At 60.0% G+C, this 15228-nt stretch overlaps 1 protein-coding gene across 5 annotated transcripts; it reads right to left on the bottom strand.

The window, feature by feature from the left end:
- Window positions 1-548: 548 nt before the first annotated feature.
- Window positions 549-14791, bottom strand: ELMO2 (engulfment and cell motility 2). Of its 5 annotated transcripts, XM_083744260.1 has the most exons (22): window positions 14714-14787; window positions 12780-12912; window positions 12308-12348; window positions 12042-12114; window positions 11795-11845; window positions 11420-11601; window positions 9842-9941; window positions 9294-9445; window positions 9121-9199; window positions 8820-8855; window positions 8019-8069; window positions 7617-7739; window positions 7397-7531; window positions 6647-6751; window positions 6452-6560; window positions 5802-5938; window positions 4650-4813; window positions 4444-4556; window positions 3553-3660; window positions 3243-3325; window positions 3047-3124; window positions 549-1505 (listed from the first exon to the last, which is right to left on the bottom strand). In XM_083744260.1, exons 2-22 carry the CDS (start codon window positions 12855-12857, stop codon window positions 1305-1307), a joined length of 2199 nt encoding a protein of 732 aa, XP_083600386.1. In that variant the 5' UTR covers window positions 12858-12912; window positions 14714-14787; the 3' UTR covers window positions 549-1304. The 5 variants fall into 5 exon arrangements, with proteins under 5 accessions (XP_083600386.1, XP_083600387.1, XP_083600388.1 ...); XM_083744261.1 differs by lacking the exon at window positions 8820-8855 and having other exon boundaries at window positions 14714-14791; XM_083744262.1 differs by lacking the exon at window positions 8019-8069.
- Window positions 14792-15228: the final 437 nt, after the last annotated feature.

Here is a 15228-nt window from a genome sequence, read left to right as displayed (position 1 = left end):
GAAGGCGGACAGCTATGCTCCATTCATGAAGTGGCCCAAATTTGGCTGGAATCCAACTAGCCACTCTGAAAAGGGAGTGGGGCGGGGGGACAGCAGGGATGATGGTGCCCACAGGGTTTAAGCTGAAGCCTTCGATGTGGGGAGGCAAGACGCAGCCCCCTGTCAAGCAGGCAGAGAAGGGTTGGGCTGCCCTCGCAAGCGGGGGTCTGTGTCCCCAGTCTTCCAAAATCGCAGGAAGCCTCACAAGCACCCATATTCTGCTCAAAATAAGACCTGCATGAGCAGAACCTCCGGTGTTTACTGCCAGTTTTCAGAGGGGAAATGGGACGTGTTGCTGCCCACTCACTTCTCCTCTGAAATCCAGGATTTTGGCACCATCTTCACCAGGCAGCTCTCACTTCTGCCTGGGGTGGGGGGTGGGGAGAGGCACTGGCACCCACAAGAAGCAGGAAGCCCTTTCTCCCTCCCAGTCCGCTTCTGCTTCAGCCTGGGCAGAGTCTTCCCTCCCACAGCCTGGTCTGTGCAAGAAGGAAACAGGAGCCAGCAAAAAGGAGGAAAACAGCCTTTAATGCAAAGATCGGGGAGGGGGGGAGGGGCATGCCAGGTCCAGCCTGTGCACTGTGCCCCACTGCCAGGTGAAAGCAGCTAGACTGGCAGCCTTTCTTGGGCCAGGGTGGGTGGGTGTCTCAGTGCTCTTCCACCCAGGGGAGCCTAGATGAGGGGCAGATGCTGTACCACGGGCTGCATTTGCACTGCTGGGCTCACAGGATGGAGGCCCTGCCTGGCTGGAAAGTAAGAGAATCACGTAAGGGTAGAGTGGGAAAGGGTCCCCAGGGGTCGTCTCGCCCAGCCCCCTACCAGGCAGGCCCCAGAGACAGTCATGGATGAGGCTCTGCTGCCAGCCCCCATCTGCCATGCCCCCTTCCCAGGGAAGGTAAGAGCCCCCAGCGGCCTCAGGCCAAGCACATCAGGCAAAGGCACACCAAGGACGGCTCTGCAGGGAATGCCATGGGGGGGGGGGGCTTCAGAGCACGCTCAGCCCTCCAGCGCAGCCGGCTGATTCTGGAGTTGCCGGGCTCTGGCTGCCCCCTGCTGCAGGGTGGAGAACAGCTGCCATAGAGGGGAGTCTTAAAAGAGCATTAAAAAAAAAACCCCAAACGCGACTGCCCAGCAGGATCCCTCCTTCCGCAGTTGGGGAGGAGGCCACCCCCACCCCAGCAAGAAGAAGAGGAGGTCCTGGGCATGCGCTGGAGGGGGCCGGAGGCTGCCCCCCCCCTTGGCCCTGCCTCTGCTGCCGAGGGGCGTCATCCGTAGTGGTAGACGAAGTCGTAGCTGCTGGGCTCCTTGGGGACGGGTGGGGGCACCTCCGGGATGGGGATGTTCTCCAGGTCCAGCAGGCGCAGCTTCATCTCCATGCTGAGCAGCGTGTCCAGGTCGCTCTTGGTCAGGTCGCTGCCCATCTCCTTCCCCAGGAGGGCGTTCAGGCCGTCAATCCAGATGCAGTACTGCGGGGGAGGGGAGGAGGGACCTGAGACCCCAGGACAGACCACGGGGGTGGGGGTGGTCTGGCTGCCCCTCCTCATGCCCCCGGACGTGTTGCTGGAGGGAGGACCTGCCCCCGCTTCCTTCATCATAGAATTGTGGGGCTGGAAGGGACCCCGACGGTCACCAACCTCCCAGGAAGGGCTTCCCAGGGAGTCCTCTCCCCTGTGAGAACAGGATGCCGGACTCAGGGGCCTCATCCAAGAATATCTTCCCAGGCATGTCCACATGGCATCTAATAACCTTCCGTCCTTTCCCTTGGGTTAACGGGGTCCAGGTCTTGTCCCCTCGCCTTGTCTAGGCCATTAGGCCACCTTCCATCGGCTCACGGACCTGCTGTTTAATTTCTTTGGGTTTTATTTCGTGCCTTGTTTTTACCTGACCTGATCCATAACTGTACATGGGAAGTATATTGCCACCAGATCCTGCCTGATAACACTGCAATTTGCAGAATTTTGCAAAACCTTTCGTTTTGGAAAGCAATACACATTATTTCAAAACAAATCCAAGCAAGAAAATCGGGCTCCTCAACCCTGCCACGTCCCTCTCTCCTCAGCCACTGAGCTCCCTTCCATTTTCCATGGTGGGGTTCATGTCTCTCTCCCCCCCCCCCCGACTCTCCAGAGACTGAGCAGCTTTGCAGAGGCAGCCAAGAGAGAGAGGGAGGGAGGAAGGAAGTTGGTGGGCAGCTACATGGGCAGCCTTGCAAGGTTTGAAAAAAGGAGCTGAGGTTGATGGAGAGGAAAGAGTAAAGGGCGGAAGGGGGGCTGAAGAAAGCAGAGATGCAGCACAGCAGCTGGGGGGGAATGGAGAAAGAGCAGCCCAGATGGGGCAGCCGGACACAGAGATTGTTCTAAGAATCTCCACATGGAGACCAGGGCTGGCTTCCCTAGCTGGGCGCAGGGGCACCCTGGGTAAAAGGCAGGGCCCCCACCCCCTTTCAGTCCTCCTCTCGATTTTCTGGGCCCAAGAGGAAGGAGACAGTCTCTGCTTCACCCACAAACGCTCTCCCCTGGTTTTGTGAAAGCCCCAAAGCCCAAAGTGGCCTGGGCTTCCTTCAGAGAGAACGGCCCTTTCCCTAGAGGCAGTGACAGGAGATATGAGAGCTGTTGTCAAACCTCTCAAGGGCTGCCGCATGTTTTCTCTTGCTCTGGAGGGCAGAACTCGAACCCATGCCTTCCGGTTACAAGAAAGGAGATTCCAGTGAACCACCAGGAAGAACTTTCTGGCAGTAAGAGCCATTAGACTGTGGAAGGGTCTCCCTTCGGGAGGTGGGGGCTTCTCCTTCCTGGGAGGCCTCTGAGCAGAGGTTGGACGGTCATCTGTCAGGAATGCTTGAGCCGAGATTCCTGCATGGCGGGGGGGCTGGACTAGATGGCCCCTGGGGTGCCTTCCAGCTCTACAATTCAATGACTCTCGGAACTGCAGCCAGGAGGAGGAAGCACATTGCAGGAGCAGGGCCATCCGTCGGGAGGAAGGCAGCGTCCCCTCGCTCCTGACTCACCTCATATTTGTTGGGGGCTATGAAGTTCAGGGTCTCATCCGGATCGTACAGGATGGAAAAGGCCAACTCCAGAGCCTCCTGTGGATGGGAAGAGGGAGAGCAGGGCCTGGTGAGCCAAGGAGGCCAGTCCCCACCCCCTGCCAAGGACACCCCCCCCCCCGCGGGTCGTCCTCCTCTCCCCTTCCCCGCCAGCTACCTTGTTCTGCTTCAGAGCCCCCTTCTCCTTCATGTGCGGACAGTCCTTCCCAGTGACGACGGCCTTGATGTCTGCAACGGGAACTGGCGAGAGAGAGGGGCTGCTGGTCAGGCTGGGCAAGAACAGCGGGAAAGCCCCTTCCCTCTTCCACAGAGAGTTGGGAGGAGGTACCCCTGGGGGTCCTGCAAGGCAGGAATCACAGCGAAAGCCCCCCGGGGGCTGCTGGCTGCCCTTGCCCAGAGGGCTGGTCATTGAGCCCCTGCCCAGTGCCTCGCCTAACCCCCCCCCCCCCGCCTGGCACAGCACTCACTCTTCTCCTGCAGCGCCTCAAAGGTGACCTCCCCCTGGGTGTTGTCCTCCAGGTCCCCGTAGTGAAGCACTTTGTGGTTCAGAGCCAGGCGGCAGAACCAGAACCGCTCTGCGGGCGACAACAACAGCACACGGCCCATAAGAAGACAGGGAAGCCGCTTCTCTGAAATCACGGAGAAGTTGACTTCCTGTTTTGCAGCAAACCTGGCAAGCTGCCCTCTCGGAGATTAATGGGGGGTAAGGGGCATGTAGCCCCATACCTTTCAAGGAGATCAAAAGGGCACGACCTGTTTTTTGTTTGTGAGAAGGGATGGAAATCCCCGTCTCCCAGACAAAAAGGCAAGGGTGCTGGGCTCAATGGCTCCGTCCTAGGACAGTCCCAGGAAGCTCCCATGGTGAGCTGTGGAATACCTTTGAATCCGGACATAATTGGCAAGTGAAGAAGCACCCCTGAAAAGATTCTGATTTATGCTGGAGGAGAAAACCATCTGCTTGGAAATGTTTGGAAAGAATGAAGGACCCCAAGGGGGGGCATCAAGCCACGGGGGCCAAATGCTTAATTATGATTATGATTATTATTTATTTCTACCCCACCCATCTGGCTGGGTTTTTCCAGCCACTCTGCGCGGCTTCCAACAAAAGATTTAAAATGCATTAAAACATCAGTCATTAAAAACTTCTCTAAACATAGAATCTAGGACTCAAGGCAGACTGCCTCTGGAGCTGGAGGTTCTATAAGGACACACATAAGATTAGCTCACAGGAGCTGACCAAATGTCCCAGAGGGAAGCCCCCAAGGGGGACCCAAAGGCAAGAGCAACCCTCCCCTCCTGCAGAGCCAGCCGTGACCAGGATTCCCCCCCCCCAGCCCTCTCCTCCCCGCTGCCCTCACCTTGCCTCCGCCGGTTCCCGATCTTGCGGAAGCTGCTCCCCTCGCAGAGGCGGTTCAGGCGCTGCTGCTTGATGAGCTCCAGGATCTCGGGCTGGATCTTCTCCCGCAGCTCCCTGGGGGGCGGCCACACAGCAGCCGGTGAGCACCCCCCACTGTCCCTGCCAGGCGCCACCCCCAGCCCTGACCCCCCCCAAGCGGCCGCTCACATGATGGGCGGGGAGTGGAAGTCGTCCTGGCTCATGCGCTCCGACTGGCGCAGGCGCAGGATCTCCGAGTAGCTGAGGCTGCGCAGTTTGCTCTTGAACTGGTCCAGGGAGCTGGGCTTCGAGGGCAGCGCCCGCGTGATCTGCTCCCGCACCACCTGCATCACCTGGGAGAGGGGGGCAAAATTACGCCTGGCAGGGAGAACGGGGGGGGGGGAGGGCTTCTTCACGCAGAGCATCGTTAACCTGTGGAACTTCCTCCTGCAGGAGGCAGGGGTGGCGTGGGTGGCTCTGAAAGGGCTGTTGAGGCCACTGACCACAGTGGCTCTGCTTTGCCTCCCTGGTCAGCAGCAGGAATGCTTCTTGATGGCCCTCGCTGGAAACCTGAGGTGGGAAAAAGTTCTCTCACGCTCAAATCCTGCTCATGGGCCTCCCATCACGGGCAATGTGGCTGGCCACTGTGAAAACAGGGTGCTGGGCTAGACTCAGTACAAATTTGGCTCGAGTTGTTTCACGCTTTTATAGGATGATGTGTCAATGTATCCACAAGTGATTGGATTCTCGTGTTCCTGCCTTTTGCAGATCTCACAGGCCTCCCTCCTGCATGGCATTTCCATGCTTCTCTGACCCTGGAGAGTGGGAAGCTTACTGGTATTACTAGAAGGGCACCAACAGCCGGCCAAGGAGGCATATTTAGAGTCGGGAGGGCAAGCAAGCTTCTCCTTGAAGCATTCCAGGGACACGGAAGGAAGATAAGGGAATGTCAACTGGCCTTTCTTTACTGAAGGCCAGAAGGCAAGTACAAAAGATGAAAACAGAGCAGAGCCGGACTTTTGGCACTCCTTGACCTGTAACCTCTTTTGATACATGCCATGATGTTTTGTGATGCATACCCATAAAAGCTCTGTTCAAATGTCCTTTGAGGCAGTCTTTGCTCGCTGGCAAGGCTGCCCTATTGTGCAATACTTTTAATCAACTGGGTCCTTACAAGGCGCTTTTGATTGCTCTTGGTCTCTTGGTCTCCTTGCTATTCCTTGCTAAAAGTGTGTTCCCTCACCTGGGCCAGACCAGCGGGGCATTCTGTTCCCAGCTGGGCCGGAAGAGCAGCTGCCCCCTCCACCCCCCACCCCTGCCTCTGCCCCACGGCCACCCCACCTTGTTGAAGTCCTCCGCCGTGGCCCGCATCTCCTTCCAGGTCTTGTTGAGCAGCTGGATGCAGATGGCAAAGAGCTCCTCGAAGGCGCGGTCGTGGGTGAAAAACATGGGGTGGTAGTCGTTGCGGCCCTCGTTGGCTGAGGGGGGAGAGGGGGGGAGGTCAGAACAGCCAGGATGGCACCTCGGGGGAGCGCCAGGGAGCAAGAGGAAGCCAAACACGTGGGAGGAGCATCGTGGCCACAGTCAAGCAACGTGAATTCCCTGGTTGGAGGGGGCCCTTTCCGTCCAGGGGCCACTTTCCTGCACAGGCAGCTTCAGGGGGCCACATGTCGCCGGTGGCAACTATCAGGTGCAGCCAGAGAAGTGAATTTCCCCTTTGTTCAGCAGAGCCCACAATCCAGGCATGGAATAACGGAAGGGACCCCGAGGGTCAACGAGTCCAGTCCCCAGAGCCAAATAGCCCCCCGCAGATGCCCCCCAACCTCTGCGAGGAAACCTCCAGAGAAGGAGTGTCCGCCCTCTTCCCACCCTCTTCCTTTGACTGGCTCAGCCTGCCCAGGGGCTTTTGGGGCGGAGGAGAGAGTCCCCTCTGACACAAGGGCTCAAGAGAGAAGACTCTGTGCGTGCTCCCCCCTCCCTCCTTCACTTACGCAGCTCCCCGACCTGCAGGATCTCGCACAGCATCTTGGTGAGCTCAATGGCGCTGCGCCCAAAGGGACACTCGTGCTTATCCTCCCGGCTGCTGTTCTCCAGGACGATCTGTGGGGCAGGAAGGGAGCAGAGTGAGGGGGTGGGGCTGGTCCAGGGGCCTTCGCAGGGGGCCTGGGGGCACCCTCCCCACTTACCCGGATGTAGGTGTCCTGGTGGCACTTGGCCAGGTACAGCATGTTGTCCAAGGCCAGCATTCCCGGCGGGGTCTGGGTGAAGTCCAGGGCAGGGTTGATGTGGTTCTAGGCGGAAGAAAACCAGCGCCTGCCATCAGCAGCAGAAGGAAGGAGCTGCCCCACAGGGTCCCCACTGCTGAGGGATTCAGGGCAGCGAAAAGGAAGCAGAAAGTTCAGCTGTGGAACTCCCTCCCACAGGATAGCTTCAAGAGAGGGCTAGCAAACTTGCTGGCAGGACCAGTGGCCAGCAATAATGGGAACTGCAGTCCCAAAACAGCTGGAGACCCAAGTTTGGGAATTTTGAATCGCATTAATAGTTTTGATGAACAATTTCTGATATTTTCTGGCATTTTGAAATACTATAAATTTACTTAATTGTATTAATCATTTTGATGAATTTGTTGTTGTTTGCTTTACTTACATGTTATTGTGTTTGGCAGAATAGCGACTGCAATGTCAGTTGTTTCCTAATGTTATTGTGATGATTGTGAGCTGCTTTGAGCTCCACATTTGTGGCTGGAAAAGTGGACCATAAATATGAAATCGAATCAAATAGCAGTTGCTGGAACGGCAGGAGGGGAAAGCGCTGCTCTTGTGCTCTGGTCTGGCCTGTGGTTCCCTCTGGGGCACCTGCTTGGCCGTGGGGAGAACAGGCTGCTGAATGAGGAGATGCCCCACCCCCCGGCCTGAGGGTCTTGGGGGGCTGCCTACCATGAAGCCCAGCATCTTGTAGTCCTTGGTGTACATGGCTCTCCTCTTCTCTGTCCCGCCCCCAGGGAGACTGTTGCTCTCCGACTCGGCGTCAAAGGCGATCCTGCGCAGCTCAAAGATGATGTCCCTCTGGGCCTGGCGAGCGAGGAGAGAGGGCAGAGCGTGAGCCCAGCACGGAGGCTGCCGCTCACACGGAGGGGGTCACAGTCCTGCCAGTCACCTGGTCGCTGGGGTCCATTTTGGTCATCATTCTCTCCTCCAGGAGGTTGAAGGTCAGGACCTGCAGCACGTACAGCTGATGGGCCATCTCCGTCTTGATGGGGCGGTTGCCCCGGATGACGTGCTGCGGGAGGAGAGGGAGGGAGGAGGAGGTGGAAGAGGCTCACCTGCCAACCCCTCCCTGCGTGAGCAGGGCCAGGTCCCCCTTCTGGCCCCTGACCAGCGGGGGACACGCCTGGTTGGGGGGAACAGGAGCCCCCACCCTCTGCACCCAGAAACACCCACAGCCTGCAGGCCAGAGACCGTGCAATGGGGGGACCACAAAGACTGGGCACCCCAAGACGGGGTCAGATGGTTGCCCAGAGGCAAGGCTACGTCAAGGCTGAAGCCTGGTCCTACTCACTGCCAGGATGATGGAGCGCAGGTGCTTCTGAGCAAAGGCGTTGGCCATCTCCTGTTGGGGGTTGACAGAAGAGAGAGGGAGAGGGAGAGAGGGAGAGGGAGGAAACTCCAACCGTGCCCCACCACCTGGGGGGGAGGAGAAGGGTGCTGAGCAGCCTAGCAGTGCCGTGGCAGCCTGCTCCAAGCACAGGAAATGCAGCCATTCATCAAAGGGGCTGCTCCCACCCTTGGAGAGTCCTCTGGCTGTCCATCACCCAAAGCAGCTGCAGCAGCAGCTGGAGGAAAGCTGCACCCCAAAGCCCCCACCTCAGCAGCCCCGCCAAGGAGCCCAGGCCACCTGCACTCCCTCTGGGCCCGTCCCTGTGCACCCCCAGAGCACACACCCCACAGGATGCAACAACAGACCCAAGCGGTGGCAGGGGTGGGAGTGGGGAAGAAAAAGAATCACCCTGGTTTTGCCCTCTCCAGATTAGCCAGGAGCTGCAGCCCAGCTTGTCCAGGAGGGCAAAAACGCCTCAGCAGCCAAAGAACCAGGGAGGAGAAGGCGGCCGCAATCTCCTCTCCCTGTGGACACATGCAAGGTGTGCAAGCCAGATAGATGTGTGTGAGAGAGAGAGAGACACAGGCAGAGACGGAGACAGACGGAGACAGAGAAGGCTGCCTCTGAGGCGGAGGCAGAGGAAGGGTACAGGGGTCTCTCTCTATTTATTCCCAAGACATTTCCATCCCCCTTTCTGGCTCTGAAGAAAGAAAACACCAGTGGTCTTAGAGAGGAGCCTCCTGGGCTGAGGGATTTACTTACAGTGCAAGGCAGGTCTAGCGGGTTAAGGAGCTTCTCCTGCGGACAACAGGAAGCGGAAAGACACAAAGAAGCTGGCAGAAGAGTCAGCACAGAGACCCTCGCAGGGAGGGAGGGCGGGCAGGCAGGCAGGGGGGACGGACGGGCAGACACAGAGACGCAGTGCCACGCAGCACATCCACAGACCGGCCAGTCACCACGTGGGGAGGAAGCCTTCCTCCCCCCTGCCCCCCATCAGCGAAGGAGTGCAAGGGCTGGTGCCCTCCCCTCCCTCCCCATGGCACCCCCTTGCCCGGCCACCCACCTGCCTCTTGTCCTCCGGGGCCTTCAGAAAGAGGGCGTTGATCAAGGCAATGGCATACGTCTGGATCTCCTGGTTTGAGCTGCGGGGGCACAAGGGGGGGGTGAGCGGCAGGCGGCTCCCCACCTCCTCCCACCCACCCTGACAGGAGGTGCGGTGCTGGGGGCGCTACTCACACTTGCAGGTGAGCAATGAGCTGCCCCACGGTGATCTCCTCGGCAATCTTCTGGTAGAGGCTCTGGCTGTTGAGCACCATGCTCTCCAGGATGGCCAAGGAGCGCTGCAGGATGGAGACGTCCACCGTCGGCTGGCTCACATAGCCTGCAATCTGGGGGGGGGGGGGAGAGGCCGCTGAGTTTGAGAACCGAGGTACTACTCTATCAGTTTCCTTGTTTTTGACCTGGCAATATATCGCGAATCACGGTTGCTATGCAAAAATCCCGATGCAGGAAAAACCTCGAAGCCAGCCAAGGCTTCTCTCAGTTCCTGCAGCCCCTGCTAACTCTGCCAGCTGAGCTCTCCCCTGCCTCATGCAAGGGCAGCGAATCCCAAGAGCAGGAGCCAGCAAAAATCCCAATGAGGGGGAAAGTGTGAAGCCAGCTCTGCAGAGCTTCATCCTTAGCTCAGACAGGGCAATATACTGGTCCATTGTGATGTTTAGTGGGTGAGATGTTGAAAAGCAGCAATCGCCCAGCCCTGCCACCTGCACTCGCGGAGGCTGTACCTGTTTGATGAAACTGATGGACACCATGTCCCAGGAGATGATGCCGTGGTCCATGAGCTCCAGGAAGGCTGTCAGGGTGAATGCCAGCATCTCACTGTAGCTGCAGGGGGCACAGGGGATGGCAGATCAGTGGGGGGGGGGAGGCACCCTCAGGGCTCCCCACTCATGGCTGGGCAAGGCAGCCCCTCCAGAGAGTCACTCTGCTGGGCGACGCAGAGCTGCAACCGGGCACCGTCTTGGCGGTCTCACGTCAGCACTTAGTGGGCAATGGGAAAGGCAGCCACCTGCTTCTGGGGCCTCCTAGTGTCCTCAGCACCTGTAACCCACAGAGGCCAGAGGCCGGAATTTGCGCTCCCTCCATGCTCTGCGGCTCCACCACCCGCCTGTGGGATGTGCTGCCGTCTGGAGAACCAGAGCAGAAAAGGGGAGGGCAAAGCAGGCCGGGCACTCGGAGCGACCAGCCAGCCAAGGCCTGGCAGTGACGGAGGAGGATTTGCTCAGGCCACCAAGAGGCTCAAGGCCTCCCTGCGCTCGCCCACTAAAAGCCAACGTGGATACTGAATTAACTATTCAGCAGTTTTAAAAAACCATATTAAAGGGTATATATAATACCATAAAATATTCATTACAAACAGCAACGAAAACAGACTTCAAAAACAGCAGGCAGGATGTCATTGCCAAAATGCAGATAAAATCAAGTTTAAAAAGCCGAACCAAGTTCCACATCTAGGAAGGCCTGGCTAAGGAAAGGGTGGCAGCGTTTGGGCCTGTTTAGAGAAAATGTAGGAGGCAACACAATGGAAGTTTGTAAAATCATGCATGGCATTGAGAAAGTGGAGAGAGAAACATTTTCCTCCCTGTCTTCTAACGCCAGGGCTTGTGGATATCCCACGCAACTAAACGCTGGAAGATTCAGGACTGATAACACAAAGTCCTTCTTCGCACAGTGCAACTAAACTGATGGCCGTGGCCTTAGAAGGCTTTCAGAGTGGATCAGACCCAGGCCTGGAGGCAAAGAGGACACTGGGTGGCTCGGCTTTGCCAGTCAGAGACAGCCATGTTCTGAATCCCAGTTGCCGATAACCGAAGGTGGGCACCTGGTTGGCCACTGTGAGAACAGGCTGCTGGACTTGGTGGGCCCCCTTGGGCCTGATCCAGTGGGGGGGGGGTCTTATGTTCTTACATTACAACATTAAGTAATGGGGAGAAGACCCAGGCCTGGGAGCATTGTCTTCTAGCCGGTGGCCTTTTCCCTCTTTGCGCCCCTGGGTGTCCCAGTGAGCAGCATCAAAGCCCGGCTGCCCCTGGCTGCCACCTCCCATGCCAGGAGGAGAGAAAGAGCACCCAAGCCAGGTCCTGCGGAAGAGCAAAGAGAACGCTGCCAAGGCGGTGGCGCCCGAGTCTCTGATGCCTCCCCTGCCCTCTTGGCAGCCCTGGGGCAGCCCCCCCCCCCCAACCAAGAGTGCCCTGCTCCAGAAGAGGCCGGGGGGCTGCAAATGGCTGCAATGCTGGAGCAAAGAGAAGGCCAGAACTGTCGACATTAAAGGACAGACCCTCAGGGAAGTGATGCCCACTTACTGGGAGAGGAGCTTGGTGCCGCTTTCCACGAGGCGGGTGAGCACCGAGATGCCGTCCATGTTGATGAACTCTGTGGCAAAGGTCACGTCCGCAGAGAGCTTGGCCAGCTCCTTCATGGCCTCCAGCCGAGCCTCCATGCTGTGCGACTGCGTCCGGTCCATCAGCTGGCGGGCGGCCCTGGACTGGGGGGCAGGGCAACAGCTAGCCCCTTGCAAACCCCCAACCCCTCCAGGGGGCTCCCCTCAGCCGGGCAGGAGAGAGAGAACAAGAGGAGGTGGCCTCCTGCCATGAGCCCAAAGCCAGCCAGCAGGCTCCAAATCCTCAAGGGGGGATAAAGAACCCCCCACCCCACCCCCAGAGGCAGCCCAGACCTACTGGAGAAACCGCCAGCTGGAGGATGGTCCCATTCTTGATGTCACAGCGGGTCTGCAAGGCAAGAGGGGGGGGGGCTGCTCAGCACGACTGGGAGAGGAGCGGAGGCCCCCCAGCGGGGCTCCTGGTCTGCTTCTGTGGGTTTCCTCCAAGGCCCCCTTCCTGATCAGAGTTGCAAGGAGCTGCATGGCACCCCATGGCCCGCTCCCTGCTTTTTTAGATGGGGGGTTAGGAACCAGCTCCCACGCACCTGCTCTGTAATGTACAGCTGGGCCCCATCTGCGTAGCGCAGGGTGTAGTACTCTGGGTTGGGCAGCGACCACCTGGGGGGGGGGAGGACCATGTCAGCCTCCTCCCTCAGGAAGCAAGCTAGCGGGGGGGGGGGCAGGTTAGCCACACCCGGGAGCCGGAAGAGCAACTGAGGGGCTCAGAGGAGGGGATCCAGCAGCTCCAGAGCCCCAAGCAAGCAGAGAGGCTGGCGTGGCCCCCATGAAGTCAGTTGTGGTTCCCACTCACCCGTCACAGACCTCCTTGATGATGGACGCCAGAGGCCGCTTCTGAGAGAGGCAGGGGGAAGAAAGAGAAGCCTGAACTGTAACTCTCCTCTGGACGGCAGGTGATCAGCAGCCCCCCCCCCCCCCGGCCCACCCACCATTCAGCACTAGAAGGCCTGGACACCCCAGGAAGCTGAGAGTTGAAAGAGGGCAGAGAAAAGAAAGCCCTTCTTAGCAGAGAGCAGAGTGGAACTCTGGAACTCCCTCCCACAGGAAGCAGCTTGGCCACCAGGGCTTTCCAAGAGGGTCAGACCCATTCCGGGAGGAAGGCAGGGCTCTCAATGGCTACCAGCCACATGGGCTCAGCTCTGCCCCACCCCACCCCCCAGTTGACCACTGTGAGAACAGGATGCTAGATGTGGTCCCTGCCCCCCTCTCCCCAGCCCGATCCAGCAGCTCTTCCGATGCTCTTAAAGTCGGCCTGCGCCCGTCACCTGGTCAATCTCCAGCAGCTGAGCATTGGCCCCCGGCCACTCCACAGCCACCTTGACAATGTCCGACGGGGGTGGCATCCCTCCTGGCTGACGGCCACCTCTCAGGTGGGGGCGAGGAATGGGCCTCCCAAACCTAGCCAGAGGGGAAAGGCAAGTCAGCTCCAGGGCAGAGGGGATTCTGCCCGAGAGATGCCCCCTCCAGCGGGCACTCCCAGGACTCAGCAGCACCAGCCTCTGCACAGGCACAAAACCCAAGGCCCAAAGCCCTGGCAAGCAGAGCCAGCGCCCTGGCCAGGCAGGCTCTTTGCCCCCCAGCTTCCAACAAAGACCTGGCAAGGAGGGGCACTGCTCTCAGAGGCACCCAGCACCACCTCCTGCTGTCCTGCCCCCAAAGACTGCCCGGCCCCACCTTCCTAGAGCTGGGAAGCCACTGGGAGGGCAGCCTGGCAAGGAAGCAGGGCAGGGTGACTCGGATGCCCCAGCTCTGCTCTTTGGCCAAGGAGTTGCCCCAGGGGGAGCGCAGGCAAGTGAGAGGCCCCTCTCCTGACCCCAGCAGCCAGCCAGGCCCCCTCCCAAGGGATGCCAGGGAGGACAGGGGCTCAGCACCTCTTCGCCTTGCAGGGGCCAGAGCAGCTGGTGCCTCTGCCTGCCTCCCCTTCACCACCAGCCTCCTATTCAAGGCCAGGCGCACTTAACCCTCTCCTGGCTGCTGCTGCTGCTGCAGCTCTAGGGTTCAGTAGCTTTATTTGACTGGCTCTTAGTTTTACCAGGAGATGTGGGTCATTAGGTGCTGTGCAAGTTTTTGAACAGGTCTTTTTTGGGGGGGAGGGGGGGAATAAAGCACGCTGCAATACATCCAATCCCAACCTGTTCTTCCAAGAAAAGTTGAATATATTTTAAGGGCATTACAGTTGACCATTAGTTTTTAAGAGAGGTGAAGATGAAGGCGCTAACTATTCATGTTAGTGAGCCCAGGGATGGACCCCTGAAATAAAGGGCACTGCAGATCGAACCCGAGATTTAGCCAGCGCTGCATCTGTTCCGGATGCCCACATGCATACATTCTGCTGGCTCTTTTTAAAAGAAGGATGTGTTTCTCCAATGTCCCGCCCTGAATGCCTGGGCAGAGGCTTCCATCAGGCAGGGCAAACCCCATATGCTGCCAAGCCCACCAGGCAGCTCCACACACCAAGTCCCTTCCTTTGCCTCTCCCCCAACTGCCACTCTGCAGCGCCCCACCTGACCATTGCACTGGGGGGGGGGGGCTCCCAGGCAAGTCCGGGGTTGTGGCTCCCCATCCAGGTTCTGGTAGAGCAAAAGCTGCAGCAGCCCAGGAGGAAGCCGCCTCCTTCTGGGAAGGGAAGAGGAACCAGCCTCCTTCTGCAGAAGAGCCAGGCGCCAGGAAGCCCGGGGGCATTTGGGGGGGGGGGCTACGGCCCCTGGGGCTGCCCCCTCCGCTCCCGCAGGAACTGGGGGTCTGGGCAGCGCAGGACCAGGCGCTCTCGCCCCCCAGGCCCTCTCACCCACAGACCCTGCCTGCCTGGGAGGGGGCAGCAGAGATGGGGCGCCCAGATGGGCCAGGGAGGCGCAGCTCCCCACTGGGGGGCAAGAGCAGGAGTCCCCCCCCCCAACGGGCCTCTCCGGAGCAGCAGGGGGGAGGAGGCGGCGGCCCGCGAGGGCCTCTGTCCGGAGATGGGGGGCCGGGGGGGCCGGCCGGTCTCCCTCAGGCCCAGCAGGGGGCGCCCGTGTCCCCCCCCCCCACAGCGGCGTCCGGAGGGGAGGCTTCCTTTGAAGTCGCCGGGCCTCTCCCCCCCCCCCCCCGCTGCGTGACCAACAGACAGAGGGGGCGGGGGAGGGAGGGGGAAACGGAGGCCCGAGAGTCGCAGCTCCGCCCCCGGAGCCGAGGCCGGCCGCCCTCCCCGCCCCGCGCTCACCGGGCTGCCGGGACCCTCCGCTCCGCCGACGCCGCCGACGCCGCTCTCCCTCCGGCCGCGGACCCGGCTGCGTCCCGCCCTCCCGCCCGGCCGCGCAGCCCCATTGGCCAGCGGCCCCCGCCACTCAGGAGCGCGCCTCGTCCCCCATTGGCGCCCGCTCCGCTCCGTCTCTCTCCAGCCCGGGAGGCGGGGCCTCGTCGCCCGGCGCCGGCTGCCATGGAGACCGCGCAGCTCCGCCCTTCTCCGGAGCAGCGCCGGCGGTCGCCCGGGCAACGAGCCCCGCCTCCGAGGAGCCGAGCCCGGCGCCGGAAGTATGGCGGGGAGCGTCCGGTCGGCGAGCGCTTCCGGTTCCGCTCAGGCAGCGCGAGGCGCGTCTTTGGTTCGTGAGGCGGCGGGAAGGAAGGAAGGAAGGAAGGCCGAGGGGAAGGAGCCGCGCAGGGAAGGAGGACCGACGCCGCCGCCGCCGCCGCCACCATGGTGAGGATTGGGGGCCCCTTCTTCCCCTCCTCCTGCTG

Source organism: Podarcis gaigeae (assembly GCF_964106915.1).
Source record: "Podarcis gaigeae genome assembly, chromosome: 6".
In the NCBI taxonomy this organism is placed as follows: domain Eukaryota; kingdom Metazoa; phylum Chordata; class Lepidosauria; order Squamata; family Lacertidae; genus Podarcis; species Podarcis gaigeae.
This window is presented reverse-complemented; position numbering and strand designations above follow the sequence as displayed.

What these genes read in the sequence shown, in the direction of transcription:
- ELMO2 (XM_083744260.1), bottom strand. Translation starts at nt 12,857, where the DNA reads ATGCCACCCCCGTCGGACATTGTCAAGGTGGCTGTGGAGTGGCCGGGG. An exon ending in CTCATTGCTCACCTGCAAGT is followed by an intron (nt 9,200 to 9,293) that starts GTGAGTAGCGCC and finishes GTGCCCCCGCAG; the next exon opens with CTCAAACCAGGAGATCCAGA. An exon ending in CGGGAACCGGCGGAGGCAAG is followed by an intron (nt 3,661 to 4,443) that starts GTGAGGGCAGCG and finishes TGTCGCCCGCAG; the next exon opens with AGCGGTTCTGGTTCTGCCGC.